The 15,692-nt window shown below is 35.9% G+C and overlaps 1 protein-coding gene across 1 annotated transcript; it reads left to right on the forward strand.

Moving 5' to 3' along the window:
- Positions 1-693: 693 nt before the first annotated feature.
- On the forward strand, positions 694-1,287 carry LOC145968451 (uncharacterized). The gene has a single exon (XM_083093906.1). The coding sequence runs from the start codon at positions 694-696 to the stop codon at positions 1,285-1,287; it is 594 nt and encodes a 197-aa protein (XP_082950032.1).
- Positions 1,288-15,692: the final 14,405 nt, after the last annotated feature.

Genomic DNA, 15,692 nt, shown 5'->3' on the forward strand with positions numbered 1-15,692 from the left:
ATGCGGTGATAATCACCCGTCGGGCGGTCAGCTGCGCCCGCGCTCGCGGCACGCCGCGCCGCTCCTGCCTGCCTTCTGTACCCGACGCGTGATTTACTAACTATTTTTGCTCATAATTCAAAAACTACGCTTCAAATCAAATTTTGGTAAAGGAAAAATTGTCTTAGAATGGTGTCAGGAATATGTCATTTTATAGACGGATCGTTTTTCAGGATCGCCCTGTATATCTATCGGGACTTATCGTTCTCTTTCTCTCGGGCCGCGCTCACTTCCCGGTCTATTCTCGCGCTCTCTCAAACATCATGTCATTCGGGAGTGCAACTCACGTTAGCCACGCTTCGTCATAACTATTGGATTCTCAGGGCGAGAAATATTGTCAAACAAATAATCCATCAATGCATTACATGCACAAGAGAAAAGGCAGCGGTTCCAGAACAATTAATGGGCCAACTGCCGCAGGCTCGCGTCTCCGCTCCCGTGCGAGCATTTCTGCACTGTGGCGTTGACTATGCCGGTCCCGTCGCTACGCGACTTTCCTCAGGTCGAGGTATTAAATCGCATAAAGGATACATTGCTTTGTTCATCTGTCTCGCCTCTCGAGCAATCCACTTAGAATTGGTCAGTAATTACTCTGCTTCAGCATTTCTAGATGCATTCTCGCGCTTTTGCGCCCGTCGCGGTTTACCCACAGTCATGTATTCCGATAATGGTACGACATTCGTCGGTGCAGAAAAAGAAATAAGTCACGCGTACCGTGACGCCATCACGAACTCTGACTTTCTTAATAAAATTGCAGGAGATAAGATCGTATGGAAATTTATACTCCCTCACGCTCCTCATTTCGGCGGATTATGGGAAGCTGGAGTTCGCAGCTTGAAGCATCACCTTCGTCGCGTACTCGGTTCTCATACTCTAACCTTTGAAGAGTTTACAACGCTTCTCTGTCGAATAGAAGCGTGTCTAAACTCCCGACCGATCGGACCTCTAAACGATACGCTCGATGATTACGAACCACTTACTCCGGGGCATTTTTTAATCGGTTCCGCTCTCACGGTACATCCCGAACCCTCAGTCTTATCGATCTCCGAAAACCGATTGTCACGATGGCAACTTATTCGGCAAATCACGGAACGATTTTGGAAGATATGGCAATCCGATTATGTAAACACTCTGCAACAGCGATGTAAATGGCGAACAGAGCAACCGTCCATTAAAATCGGTACCATGGTCCTTATAAAGAATCAGCTCTTACCTCCATGTAAGTGCGAGCTCGGACGAGTGACTTAATGTCACCCTGGCCCTGACGGCTTAGTGCGCGTTGTCTCAATTCGAACCGCTCAATCGGAGTATAAGTGACCGCTTGTGAAAGTATGCGTCCTTCCGGTAAGGATCGATTCTCAATTCAACAATGAGAAAGTCGATTAAACATGTAAATAGCTACTGATACGTAAAATGTAAAAATTGTAAAATTTTGTAAGATACAGAAATTAGAATAAGTTAGTTACGTTGCGATCTCTAGTAAATACAATCATTCGAAGTCGATGCAACTTTTGTCAAGGCGGGCGGTATTGCATCGAATTTTCCGTTCTACCATGTACAATTTCTTTGTGTTTTTTTTTTCAGAATTAAAACGCTCAGTCGAATTGTAACCCATTAACGCGACGTCGCGAATCTCTTTCCTTTCATCGATTCAATCATTTGCTCGTCTCCTATTCCTTTATTTCGAAACTAACGTTTCGAGGTGGGCGGTATGTTGCGGATCCCGTATAATAAAATTAAAGTTCGGTAATCTCGGGACCCCGTCGCGAAACAACAACGAAAACCCTGACACCCAATGTCGAGCGATAATCTCGCAATGTTTACGTACCAACCGATTCTTTGTTTGATATCTCAAAAACAAGCAAAAACAGTCGGATCCTCGCTCGAAAATAAAATCACGCGATTCTACGTAACGCGAGAGGATTGGTTCTCCGAAATCACCTGTTTTCGCAGAACAGCGAAAACGGGGAAGAAAGCCTCTCCCGTGCGACCAGACGACTAAAAGATCGCACTCGAGTCAGACATTCGGGACTAGTCACAACGCGATTTCTTGTCCTAGCATTGGCGAGTCTCCCGCTTATCGTGCAGCTTGCAAGTTTCGTGTGCATCCGCGAAAGCCCGAGACCCTCTCGCGAAATCCAGGCGCTTCGCCCTCCGCAACCAGTTCTCTCTCGCGCTCCCACGCATCAGCTGAGCGGCTCGGTGCGACTATCGCTCTTTCTCCACGATAGTGCGCTCTCGCTCGCACTCAGTGCTCACGTACGGAGCCGTCGGGCCGAGAGACTCTCTTCGCGCTTTTCTGCGCTGAATAATTCTTTAAGTAAATTCGGGTGTACAACAGTTCGGTGAGTGAAATAAACATTAAATTTTGTGTGTGCAAATCATTCAACGACCATTGACTTCTATTCCTCGATTGATCATTGCTCCTCTTTCCTCCTATATCCCTTGTTTCGACGTGTCTTTCGACGCGTGTCCCGGCAATCTAAATTTCGAGCGTTATTTAACGTTGTCGAAACAAATATCATGAATATTACTGAATATTAAATGAAGTTATCATGGATAGCTGGTCAATTCAGAACAAGAGAAACTATGCGTTTCTTTCTCTGCTAAATTTCTGGAAAAAATAAAACATATATATTATACATGTAATTTATTTTTTTTTATTTTTTATTATTATACAGGGCGATCCTGAAAAACGTTATGTCTTTAAAATGACGTATTCCTGACACCATTCTAAGACAATTTTTCCTTTACCAAAATTTGATTTGAAGCGTAGTTTTTGAATTATGAGCAAAAATAGTTAGTAAATCACGCGTCGGGTACAGAAGGCAGGCAGGAGCGGCGCGGCGTGCCGCGAGCGCGGGCGCAGCTGACCGCCCGACGGGTGATTATCACCGCATGAGTCGCTAACTATTTTATCTTATAACATAAAATTATGCTTTAAATAAAATTTTGGTAAAGAAGAAAATGTCTTAGAATTACGTCAGAAATACGTGTTCCTTAAAAAAACGTTATTTTAATAATGAAAAGTTGTTCCGGATCGCCGGCCGTCCGACGTTGCAATCAGCTGATTGCTACACGCGATGTGTGTATGGCGGAGTGTGTGCGTAAGAGAGAGAGAGAAAGAGAGAGAGAGAGGGAGGGTAGGAGGGACAGACATTCATACACACGCACGCACTTTTTTCTCGCTCTCTTTCTCTCTTTTACGCAACACTCATACACTCTCTCATTCAGTCTCTCACTCACACTCTCTCGGTCACTCACTCACTCACTCACTCACCTGCTTACTCACTTGCTCACTCACCTTGTAGCAGCGTAGCGAATCTTCATGCTATGTATTGTTGTTATCTGCTGCACGGTTATGATTGCTAGAGATGCGCGACACATCGAAATTTTTTCGATTATTAATCTCACATTCGATTGACACAATACAGATTACACGATAACGAGTTTACTGTTTATTCACTCACTATTGATTTATCGATACCAAAAATTACTTTCAAAGAAACGCGAATGCAAACAACACATGACTCGACGCGAAGCGACGGACCGCGGAGACTGCGCGACCACAAGAGTTATGTTGCCAGAAACGCGACACGCGACATCTAACAAACGACTTGCGCGTGGCGCGTGATTGAGTAAATAATAATTATTTATTATAATTAGAAATAGTTATTATTTATAATAAATAATTAATTTTTTAAGTATGTCATTATACGTTTCATGTTTTCTACCGCATTCGCAATGCGAAGGTTTTAGCCGATCGTTCGTCTTATCTCGCGTCAATCACGCGCCACGCGCAAGTCGTTTGTTAGATGTCGCGTGTCGCGTTTCTGGCAACATAACTCTTGTGGTCGCGCAGTCTCCGCGGTCCGTCGCTTCGCGTCGAGTCATGTGTTGTTTGCATTCGCGTTTCTTTGAAAGTAATTTTTGGTATCGATAAATCAATAGTGAGTGAATAAACAGTAAACTCGTTATCGTGTAATCTGTATTGTGTCAATCGAATGTGAGATTAATAATCGAAAAAATTTCGATGTGTCGCGCATCTCTAGCAATCATAACCGTGCAGCAGATAACAACAATACATAGCATGAAGATTCGCTACGCTGCTACAAGGTGAGTGAGCAAGTGAGTAAGCAGGTGAGTGAGTGAGTGAGTGAGTGACCGAGAGAGTGTGAGTGAGAGACTGAATGAGAGAGTGTATGAGTGTTGCGTAAAAGAGAGAAAGAGAGCGAGAAAAAAGTGCGTGCGTGTGTATGAATGTCTGTCCCTCCTACCCTCCCTCTCTCTCTCTCTTTCTCTCTCTCTCTTACGCACACACTCCGCCATACACACATCGCGTGTAGCAATCAGCTGATTGCAACGTCGGACGGCCGGCGATCCGGAACAACTTTTCATTATTAAAATAACGTTTTTTTAAGGAACACGTATTTCTGACGTAATTCTAAGACATTTTCTTCTTTACCAAAATTTTATTTAAAGCATAATTTTATGTTATAAGATAAAATAGTTAGCGACTCATGCGGTGATAATCACCCGTCGGGCGGTCAGCTGCGCCCGCGCTCGCGGCACGCCGCGCCGCTCCTGCCTGCCTTCTGTACCCGACGCGTGATTTACTAACTATTTTTGCTCATAATTCAAAAACTACGCTTCAAATCAAATTTTGGTAAAGGAAAAATTGTCTTAGAATGGTGTCAGGAATACGTCATTTTAAAGACATAACGTTTTTCAGGATCGCCCTGTATATTACTTATTAATACGGTATCCAATATCCTTCTTTTTCTATTACCAGCTGTAATCTTCTTTGCATAGAATGAATTAAATTCTGTGTATATCCTTCTTTCTGCGATAATTGTTGCCAAACTTGATGCACGTGGTTTCTTAAAGCATCTCTTGTCCTGAGTTGACCAGCTCTCCATGATAACTTCATTTGAGCCCAAACATTTTCTATTGGGTTTAAGTCTGGAGACTTTGCTGGCCATCTAATTTGTTGAATGTCTGGATTTTCAGTGAACCATGCTTGCACCAATCTGGAAGTATGAACGGCACTATTGTCTTGTGCTATCTTAACAATTGGATATTGATCTTCAGGGAAAATTCGTCTAATTGCCGGTTTTAATATTTCTTCTAAAATTTCCACATATTCTTCCGCATCCATCCTTGAGGATATCTCTGTAAGTTCTACTAATCCATGAGACGTCATGCATCCCCAGAAGCCTAATGTGATTCTGCCGCTAGTTCCTGATGGAAGAACATACTTCGGATTTAACCGTTGTCCCTTTGGTCGCCAGACTCGATATCGCCCTTCTTCTGCGGATGAAAAAATTTTTTCATCCATCCAAACAACGGCATTCCACTCTTCTTGGGGTGTATTCAAATGTTGTCTTGCGAATAACATTCGTTGCTCTCTATGTCGAGGCTTGAGCTCTATTTTTTTGCTGCAGGCTTACAGTGAACTTTTGCAGCACGTAGGCGACGTCTTATTGTTTGTGCACAAATATTTATATCCCTGTTCCTCAGGATATTTATAACAGAATCAAAAGGATTTTCGTCAACAGCTCTTATAATTTCTTGATTTTGTTCCGGAGTAGTCTTCTGTGGCCTTTTATTATTTTTGCGATGGTCTTGAAGATTTGCCATACCTCTTTCTTCATGTTTTTTTATCCATAACGCAGCTGTCTGACGAGTGCATCCCACCATGTTTGCAATTTCAGTTTTATTGTATCCAGCTTCATGTAAGCCAATTATTTTGCCTCTGTCTGCTGGTGATATATTTGCAAAAATATTATTTCTGTCCATTTTATATTACAATATTTATATACAGAATTCTGAAAAAAATATTCTCTCTTTTCTTTTCTTTATACAGCACAATCTTGCAAAATCAATACCTTGCTTAGTAACAAACAATATACTATCATTATATTACTGTGACATATAATTATAAATATTGTAATATAAAATGGACAGAAATAATATTTTTGCAAATATATCACCAGCAGACAGAGGCAAAATAATTGGCTTACATGAAGCTGGATACAATAAAACTGAAATTGCAAACAAGAGCTAATAGAGCTCAAGCCTCGCCATAGAGAGCAACGAATGTTATTTGCAAGACAACATTTGAATACACCCCAAGAAGAGTGGAATGCCGTTGTTTGGATGGATGAAAAAGTTTTTTCATCCGCAGAAGAAGGGCGATATCGAGTCTGGCGACCAAAGGGACAACGGTTAAATCCGAAGTATGTTCTTCCATCAGGAACTAGCGGCAGAATCACATTAGGCTTCTGGGGATGCATGACGTCTCATGGATTAGTAGAACTTACAGAGATATTCCTAAGGATGGATGCGGAAGAATATGTGGAAATTTTAGAAGAAATATTAAAACCGGCAATTAGACGAATTTTCCCTGAAGATCAATATCCAATTGTTAAGATAGCACAAGACAATAGTGCCGTTCATACTTCCAGATTGGTGCAAGCATGGTTCACTGAAAATCCAGACATTCAACAAATTAGATGGCCAGCAAAGTCTCCAGACTTAAACCCAATAGAAAATGTTTGGGCTCAAATGAAGTTATCATGGAGAGCTGGTCAACTCAGGACAAGAGATGCTTTAAGAAACCACGTGCATCAAGTTTGGCAACAATTATCGCAGAAAGAAGGATACACAGAATTTAATTCATTCTATGCAAAGAAGATTACAGCTGGTAATAGAAAAAGAAGGATATTGGATACCGTATTAGTAAGTAATATATAATAATAAAAAATAAAAAAAAATAAATTACATGTATAATATATATATACAGGGTGACCCATTTTAACTTAGGCAGCCAAATAACTCGAAAAATAAGCACACTACGAAAAAATGTTTAGAATCAAAATTTTGTCATTTCGAGGGGGACGTACAATGACGTTAAAATGAGCCCCCCCACCCCTCCCCCTGGGTGGTGAGGGGGGGCAAGTTTGAAATCTTAAATGGGAACCCCTATTTTTTATTGCATATTCGGAATCTTTGGCTAAAAACACATACAATTTGTCTGAAACATTTTTCTCGTTTCATGATAGATGGCGCTGTAATCGACGAAATTCAATTTCTTCGATTTCTCTTACTGAGAACCCATGCTTACGATTCTGCAATAAATTAACAATAAAAATACCACGTTTTCATTGTTAATACTCGAAATTAGTCTTAAAACAAACTTCTCATTATTTTTTATTACTCATTAATTACTTCTCAAGAAACTGCTTTTAGCGTAACCTGCCCTTTAGGCAACTTGAATGGTCCAAAGTACCGAGACATTTTGGACTTTCCATCTGATGGAGTTCCTCTAAGTATCCCTCCAAAATTTTGTCCATTTAGTGCCAAAGTCACAAGTGTTTATGTATTTTTTTAACATTTGTATTCTGATAAAATTCTGGTAAAATGGCAAATTATACGCCTACAGAAGTAGTCGATATTCTTATAACCTTTGGCGAATGTGGTAGAAATTACAGACTTACTGCCCGTACTTATGCGGAGCGATTCCCAAATCGCCGCCATCCTACTGATCAACAAATTATAAACATTGAAAGGAGATCTCGTAATAATCCACTTCATCGCGAAAGGCGAAGGAATAGACTTCATAATAATAATGACCCTAGATTGCTCGCAGTTTTGGCTATGGTTCATCAAAATCCCCATATTAGTACCCGTCAAATAGAACGAGAACTGGGAATCCCTCAAACTACGGCACATAGATTGTTACGATCAGTCAATTACCATCCGTATCATATTACTCTGGTACAGGAATTAAGTGAGGCCGACTACGTACTCAGAGTACAATTTTGTAGATGGGCTCTTGAGATGTTAGATCAGAATCCAGATTTTTTTAGTAATGTTTGTTTCAGTGATGAAGCAACATTCATCAGCAATGGTAGTCTCAATAGGCATAATTGCCACTATTGGTCACCAGAAAATCCACATTGGTATCGTGAGGTGCTTAATCAACATCGTTGGAGTTTATATGTATGGGTAGGCATTTGCAATGGCCAAGTCATTGGACCTCATTTTTTTGAACGTCCAATTAATAGTCCAATGTATTTAGAATTCCTCGAAAATGATTTGCCAGCATACCTAGAGAATGTTCCCCTTGCAGTTAGACTAAATTTATGGTATCAACAAGATGGTGCTCCTGCTCATTATGCTCGTATTGTACGGATGTTTTTGAATCAAAGGTTCCCAAATCGGTGGATAGGGCGGGGTGGACCAGTTCTGTGGCCTCCGAGATCACCGGATTTGAATCCCCTTGATTTCTTTTTATGGGGATACGTTAAAGATGCAGTGTATAGTAAAGCTCCAACGACAAGATTGAATATGATGGAAAGAATAAGAAGAGCTTGTGAAGCTATAACTCCTTTAATGCTAGAAAATGTACAACGTAACTTTCGCTGTCGATTACTGTTATCCTTAGAAAATAATGGTGCACACTTTGAGCATCTCCTCCATGCGGAGAGAGCTGATAACAATGCAATCTTGCCTTAACTGGTTGGGTCACCACACGACCTTGCCTTCACTGGCTGGGTCACTACTTGACCTTGCCTTAACTGGTTGGGTCACCACACGACCTTGCCTTCACTGGCTGGGTCACTACTTGACCTTGCCTTAACTGGTTGGGTCACCATACGACCTTGCCTTCACTGGCTGGGTCACTACTTGACCTTGCCTTAACTGGTTGGGTCACCACACGACCTTGCCTTCACTGGCTGGGTCACTACTTGACCTTGCCTTAACTGGTTGGGTCACCACACGACCTTGCCTTCACTGGCTGGGTCACTACTTGACCTTGCCTTAACTGGTTGGGTCATCACACGACCTTGCCTTCACTGGCTGGGTCACCACACGACCTTGCCTTCACTGGCTGGGTTACCACACGTTCAAGCACCCCGAATTGTGAGAGGCGAGGGGACTCACGTTAATCAAGCACCCCGAAGGGAACAGAAAACTGCTACGTCCACGACGTTGTTCCTGGGTTACGCTAAAAGCAGTTTCTTGAGAAGTAATTAATGAGTAATAAAAAATAATGAGAAGTTTGTTTTAAGACTAATTTCGAGTATTAACAATGAAAACGTGGTATTTTTATTGTTAATTTATTGCAGAATCGTAAGCATGGGTTCTCAGTAAGAGAAATCGAAGAAATTGAATTTCGTCGATTACAGCGCCATCTATCATGAATCGAGAAAAATGTTTCAGACAAATTGTATGTGTTTTTAGCCAAAGATTCCGAATATGCAATAAAAAATAGGGGTTCCCATTTAAGATTTCAAACTTGCCCCCCCTCACCGCCCAGGGGGAGGGGTGGGGGGGCTCATTTTAACGTCATTGTACGTCCCCCTCGAAATGACAAAATTTTGATTCTAAACATTTTTTCGTAGTGTGCTTATTTTTCGAGTTATTTGGCTGCCTAAGTTAAAATGGGTCACCCTGTATATATATGTTTTATTTTTTCCAGAAATTTAGCAGAGAAAGAAACGTATAGTTTCTCTTGTTCTGAATTGACCAGCTATCCATGATAACTTCATTTAATATTCAGTAATATTCATGATATTGCATATTGTTACATAGTGTTACACCTGTATGTATTATATCTGTTAATTATATGTTTAATTATATTTATTTTTAATTATAAAAACATTTACTTGTTAATTTATATTTATTTATTATTGTATACAAATACAAATAATAATTTCAAAAAAATATATATATTTATCATATTTTCATTATACTTTTTCTCTTCCTTTTCCCCTTTCTTTTTTGTATTTTATTTCTGGCAAGTTTTTATATTTGAACACCAGTCGCTCGTCCTCAAATCTGTGACACACAATAAAAACTGGCATTAATATGTGTAATTCATATCACGCTTTATATTTTTTATATATTTAATGTATTTTATTTTAATATTTTATATAATTAATGTGCATTACTTACTTTCTAACCATATACATTTTGACATATTTGACATATAACCACTTTTTCAGATATGTCACACATTAGTTTGAATTTTGTGTAAAATCGCTTTGAAACATCGTTGCCAGATATTAAATAGTCATGACGCACAATTATAATAGAGTGGAAGTACGTCGTCCGAATATGCCTTGACACGAGCAAATTCAGGTGTTGAGGCATTTTGGTTGCCGAGTGTACGTGTTAATGTATACATATTTTTTCAAATTAAAGGAACGAACATGAAGCGACTCGGAAATCAATTTTTAGAGGTCCGGGACACATTCGCAAAAATAGAAGAACAGAATAGCAAAGTCATGGAAGTGAGTAATATATTAGGAATCTGAAAGTTGTCTTTTTTGTAAATAAAATTGATAGAGATACTATACTCAAATTGAAGCACACCCCTAAGTAAAATTTCGAACTTATAATTTTATTTTTTTTTTATTTTTCAGATTTTTGCACGTAGTGTTAAACAGCAGGCCGATGCAACATCTAAGCTTGCAGATGTAGCTATGATTATGACTGAAACTGATAATCGAAGAAACGATATTTTGACTAAAATGACAGAAAACGACAAGGAGAGAAATATTATTATGTTAAATCTCACTAAAATTTAGAAATCTTTGCTAAGAACTTTCAACCTTAAGTCTGAAAATAATACTATAAGTATTATAAGTATTATAATTTTTAAGTTTAAAAAAAAATACAAACCAAAGTCTAAATATAAAGATAATATAAACAATATGAGAGAAAGGGACTTATATATGATAAAGTTAATATATATATATATATATATATTAACTTTATCATATATAAGTCCCTTTATATATATATATATATATATATATATATATATATATACATATATGTATTAAGAGGATATATTGTTATATAATTGAAAGATATAATAAATATGTTATAAAGTATAAACTGCTGTATTTTTGAAATTGTTTATTTTTTTATTACATTTATACAATATAATTTGTAATATTTTAATTAAAAAATATATGCATAACAGTGTACATATACACACAGCAATATATATATATATATATATATATATATATATATATATACATATATAAATGTATAAGACAATGATGTAGGAGTATGAAATAGACTTCTGAGTTTTTAAATAATCTTTGTGATTAATCTTCGTTTGCATCACGGAACTGTGGAAAGCGTTCCCTCATTATTTGCTGCTGTATACGTCGAGCTACAGCACGAGGACCTTGTCTGACAAGCACGTCTCTTTCATGCCTATTGTTATCATTATTGGCAATAATTTGATATTCTCTCTCTGCTTCGTCATAATCAAAATTAAATATAAGAAGACGGTAATGAATTTGCATGTTGTGCAAAACTGCACATGCATTTACTATCCGTCCAGCAAAAGCTGGTTCATACATCAAAACTCGTTGATACGACAGACATCTCCACACAGCCTTGAAAACTCCGAAAAAACGTTCTGCGACATTTCTTGCTTTACATAACTGTTCTGTGTATTGAAATTGCCGTGTTCCTTCTGGATAATGTGGTAATGGCATCATGAGCCATGGCTCCAAAGGATATCCAGCATCACCTATAATACCATTAATATTATCTCATAATAACTAAACATACGTACGCGCGAAACAATAAGAGAATTCTTAGAATAATAAATTCAAATTTACCAATAAGCCAAGTACGACGTTCACCCCTATTATAGTGATATTCCATAGCGCGACGTATTGGGGAAACGCTCCATATAAAAGCATCATTTCTGGATCCGGGATAACGTGCATTAATGTTTAATATTTTCATATCTAGATCTACTATCTAAAATCATATAGAAATAAGTTTATTCTTATATAAATTATTTAAAAAGCTCAAACTAAATATTAATATATTAAGTTACTAACAGCTTGTACATTTAATGAATGCATCCCGTGGTGGTTGACAAATGCTTCCTCGTGTATTTTAGAGTCTAAAATATTCACAAATGTGCAATCGATTGCCCCAATTGCTCCTTCAAATGGCTATGGTGCATTTATAAATTTTTCATGGGCTCTCTGACGTTCTTCTAGTGTCATAGGAAATTTGCCGTAGTAATCGTTGATTTATCAAATCAGTAACTTCATGGAGACATCGACTCTGTGTTGATTGACTTATATTCAGATTAAATTGATTTCCTGTTGGTCTCTGATAACTGCCATGTGCATAAAATTGTATTGTTGCTAAAACCTAAATTAGAAGTAAATATATATAGTTTCTTTTAAAACAATTTAAATGCATTTTTGGTTTAAAGATAAACACAGATAAACACAGATATATATATATATATATATATATATATATATATATATATATATATACAGGGTGACCCACGTAAAGTGTTACAAATTTATATCTCGGAAACGAAACAATTTAGAGAAAAATATTTCAGACAAAAGTTGTATGGTTTCAAGGGGTGCATAAGATGGTGCCATTAGTTTGACCTTGAAGAGTCACCTGAAGGTCACGTGAAGGTCACCTCCAACTTTTTAAATGGGACACCCTATATGCTTTTGCATATTCTTGTAGCTCATCTCGAGAGCTTTCCAAAACACTATAATTAAGTTAGTTTTCATTAAGTACTTTCCGAGTTATGAGGCTTGAAATCATTTCTTAATTTTACATAAACCGTAAAATATCTTGTAAAATATTCATTTTTCGATTATCTTACCTTAATATTTTTATGTACAAAATAATAAGAGGAATTAATTGGTGTAAAGAAAATACATAATTGTTTCGAAAGAAAAAATGTAATTTGCAATTAACAATTACATTTCTTTTTTCGAAACAATATATCAATTCGATATCAATTCGACTTATGAGATGAAAAAAACTAAATTGTTTCCTGAATCGAAGAAAACTGAAAATTACTATGTTTTAAATTACATTAACTAAGTATGCGGCCTAATACATATTACAAAAGTTCGTCTATACATGGAATTATATTATAGTGCTCTCAGATGTTTATAAATTTTGAATTAATCTGTGCAACGAGTTATAACCTCTTTGCGGGATTCTCTTCTACTTAATAAGCTCTATGAGTGTTGTACAATTATGCGATGATATAAAAAAGTAATTATAGCCAACTTCGTGTCTTTTTTTTTTAATAAGTGCATTCGAATTGCCCGCCAATAATCGTAGTTCGCACCTTCCAATCACGTGCCAATCATGGGCGTCAAGCGTCAATGCGCCGCACCAATGGCTATTTATTTTCGTCTCCTGTCCTGTCGCCAGGAAGACTAGGTTCTTTAGTCTCCCTGCCTGTCGCACTCGCGAGCAGTGATGCCAGAATGGATACGCTGGCAACAGTAAATTATTTCGCATAGAGTATAGCTCGGCGTTCCTGTGGGACAGTCGAGGGTCGAGGGGTGTCGAGGAACGTCGAGCTATACTCTATGTGAAATAATTTGTTGTTGCCAGCGTATCCATTCTGGCATCACTGCTCGCGAGGACTAGTTGAGATCTGTTGCTAACCGTTTGCAACAAAACGAAGAGTGAATACGCTGCCGAGCTTTAGAAAATTCAGTGTATTTTTTGAATTAGTGAATTGACACGACGTGGATTTTACACGATGGCAGAGGACGATAGGCCTGTAAGTATCTTTTTCAAAAGCACAGTCATTATTCATATATGTACATTATTTATTGAATCAGCCCGAGTTTAATGACCTTTTAATTTTTTTTATAATTTATATATTTTATTTTTTATAAATTAAATTTTTAAAATTTTATTATACTTAATTTTTTATTTATTTTATAAATTATTTTAATATATTTTTTTTTATAATAAAAATATTTATTTTATATATTAAATATTTTTTTAAAATTTTGTTAATTTTTTACATTTCAAATTCTGATTTTTATATCATATTTTGATTAAATAAAATAATTATTATTTATTTTTATTTGCTTATTAATTTTTTTAAATTTTAATTCATTAAATTAGTCTCTTAAAATGATATGCCTGATAAAAATGATATATTTTGATAGAATAAATCATACATTTTTATTATAAATGTTTTCATTATATTTATTTATTTATATATATTATTTCATATTATAATTATATATCATTAATCAATATTTTATATTATTATATATTCCTTATTTATTAAATTTTATTAAATTATTAAATTATTGAATTATTGAATTATATTTTATTAAGAACTGCGAGTGCTTTTAGTTATATAATAGCATGAATAATTTTGATTGAATAAATTTGAAAAAAATAAAATTACAAACAATAGAAAATGATATATTTCATCAATATGTATATTTCCACGAGTTGTTATGTATCGAGAATAAACAAGAGTTAAGTGTATATACACCTAACTCTCTTTTTACGCGGTTCTTTTTTGCCCAAGTTTTTTTACGCGATTTGGCCTGAGCATGTAAAGATTGTCGTAACTGTTTCCGATAAAGTTGTAAACGTAAGTCGGATACGTAAATCAACGCATGATTTGACATAAACGTAAGCCGTATCGTATAAAATACTGCATCATTTTTAGTTCTATAATAACTATGATACAGTGACTGTTTTTGTTCAAGATATCTAATTGTTTATAATAAGTAATACGTTTATATATTAACTATATATTTAAAATATTTTAATGTTTTTAAGAATTAAATAGATATAAAACATTTTTTTAAGTTAATACAAATAATTAATAAAAGCATATAAACTATCAAATAATTAATAAAAGCATAAGCTATCAAATAATTTATGCATAAATCAAAATAGTTTATAGATACATTAATATTATTTTGTCATTTATTATTTTTTCTATATATATACCATTATAATAGTACCAATATATTATTTGCAATTATTGCATTATATAATGATAATATATTTTTGATATTAATGTCTTTATATTATATTTAATTGTATTTAAGATAAAAATTATATATTATAATACAACTGCATAAATTATCTGATAGCGTATGCTTATTATTTGTATTAACTTAAAAAATGTTTTATCTATTCAATTCTTAAAAACATTAAAATATTTAAATATAGTTAATGTATAAACGTATTACTTATTATGAACAATTAGATATCTTGAAAAAAGTCATTGGTAATCATAGTTATTATAGAAGTAAAGATCATGCAATATTTTATACGATTATACGGGTGTTTACGTCAAATCATGCGTAAATTTACGTCTTCGACTTACGTTTATGACACTATCGGAAACAGTTACGACAATCTTTGTATCGTTTATGACATTATCGGAAACAGTTACGACAATCTTGATCATTTTTTATGCGGTTTTTTTTCATATAATGCGATTTTTTTTACACGATATCCTTATTTGTTCTAATATCACGTAAAAGAGATGTCTTTTGTATCCGTATATCTTCTTTACACGATTTTTTCCCCAAATAATGTGATTTTTTTAATGCTTACGCAATACATTTTACTACGTAAAAAGAAAGTTAAGTGTATCATATATAACCTAATGTCTCAATATTATAACTTGTAAGCGTGTTTTTTGTTCATTTTAAAGATCATGGAACGAAGTTTCAAGAGATCGTTAAATTGAAAAGTGCACAAGCTTGCTGCAAAGCGCCTTAGATTAGACAGAGTCAGTGTTATTGTGAACCAGCAGCGTTTTAATTCTGACAGTAACAGTACTG

This window comes from Camponotus vicinus, unplaced genomic scaffold (genome assembly GCF_025532165.1).
Source record: "Camponotus vicinus isolate PSW18456_S1 unplaced genomic scaffold, iyCamVici1.0 SCAF_3, whole genome shotgun sequence".
NCBI classification, from domain to species: domain Eukaryota; kingdom Metazoa; phylum Arthropoda; class Insecta; order Hymenoptera; family Formicidae; genus Camponotus; species Camponotus vicinus.

Excerpts from the sequence above, each read along its gene's own strand:
- LOC145968451 (XM_083093906.1), top strand. The coding sequence starts at position 694 with ATGTATTCCGATAATGGTACGACATTCGTCGGTGCAGAAAAAGAAATA.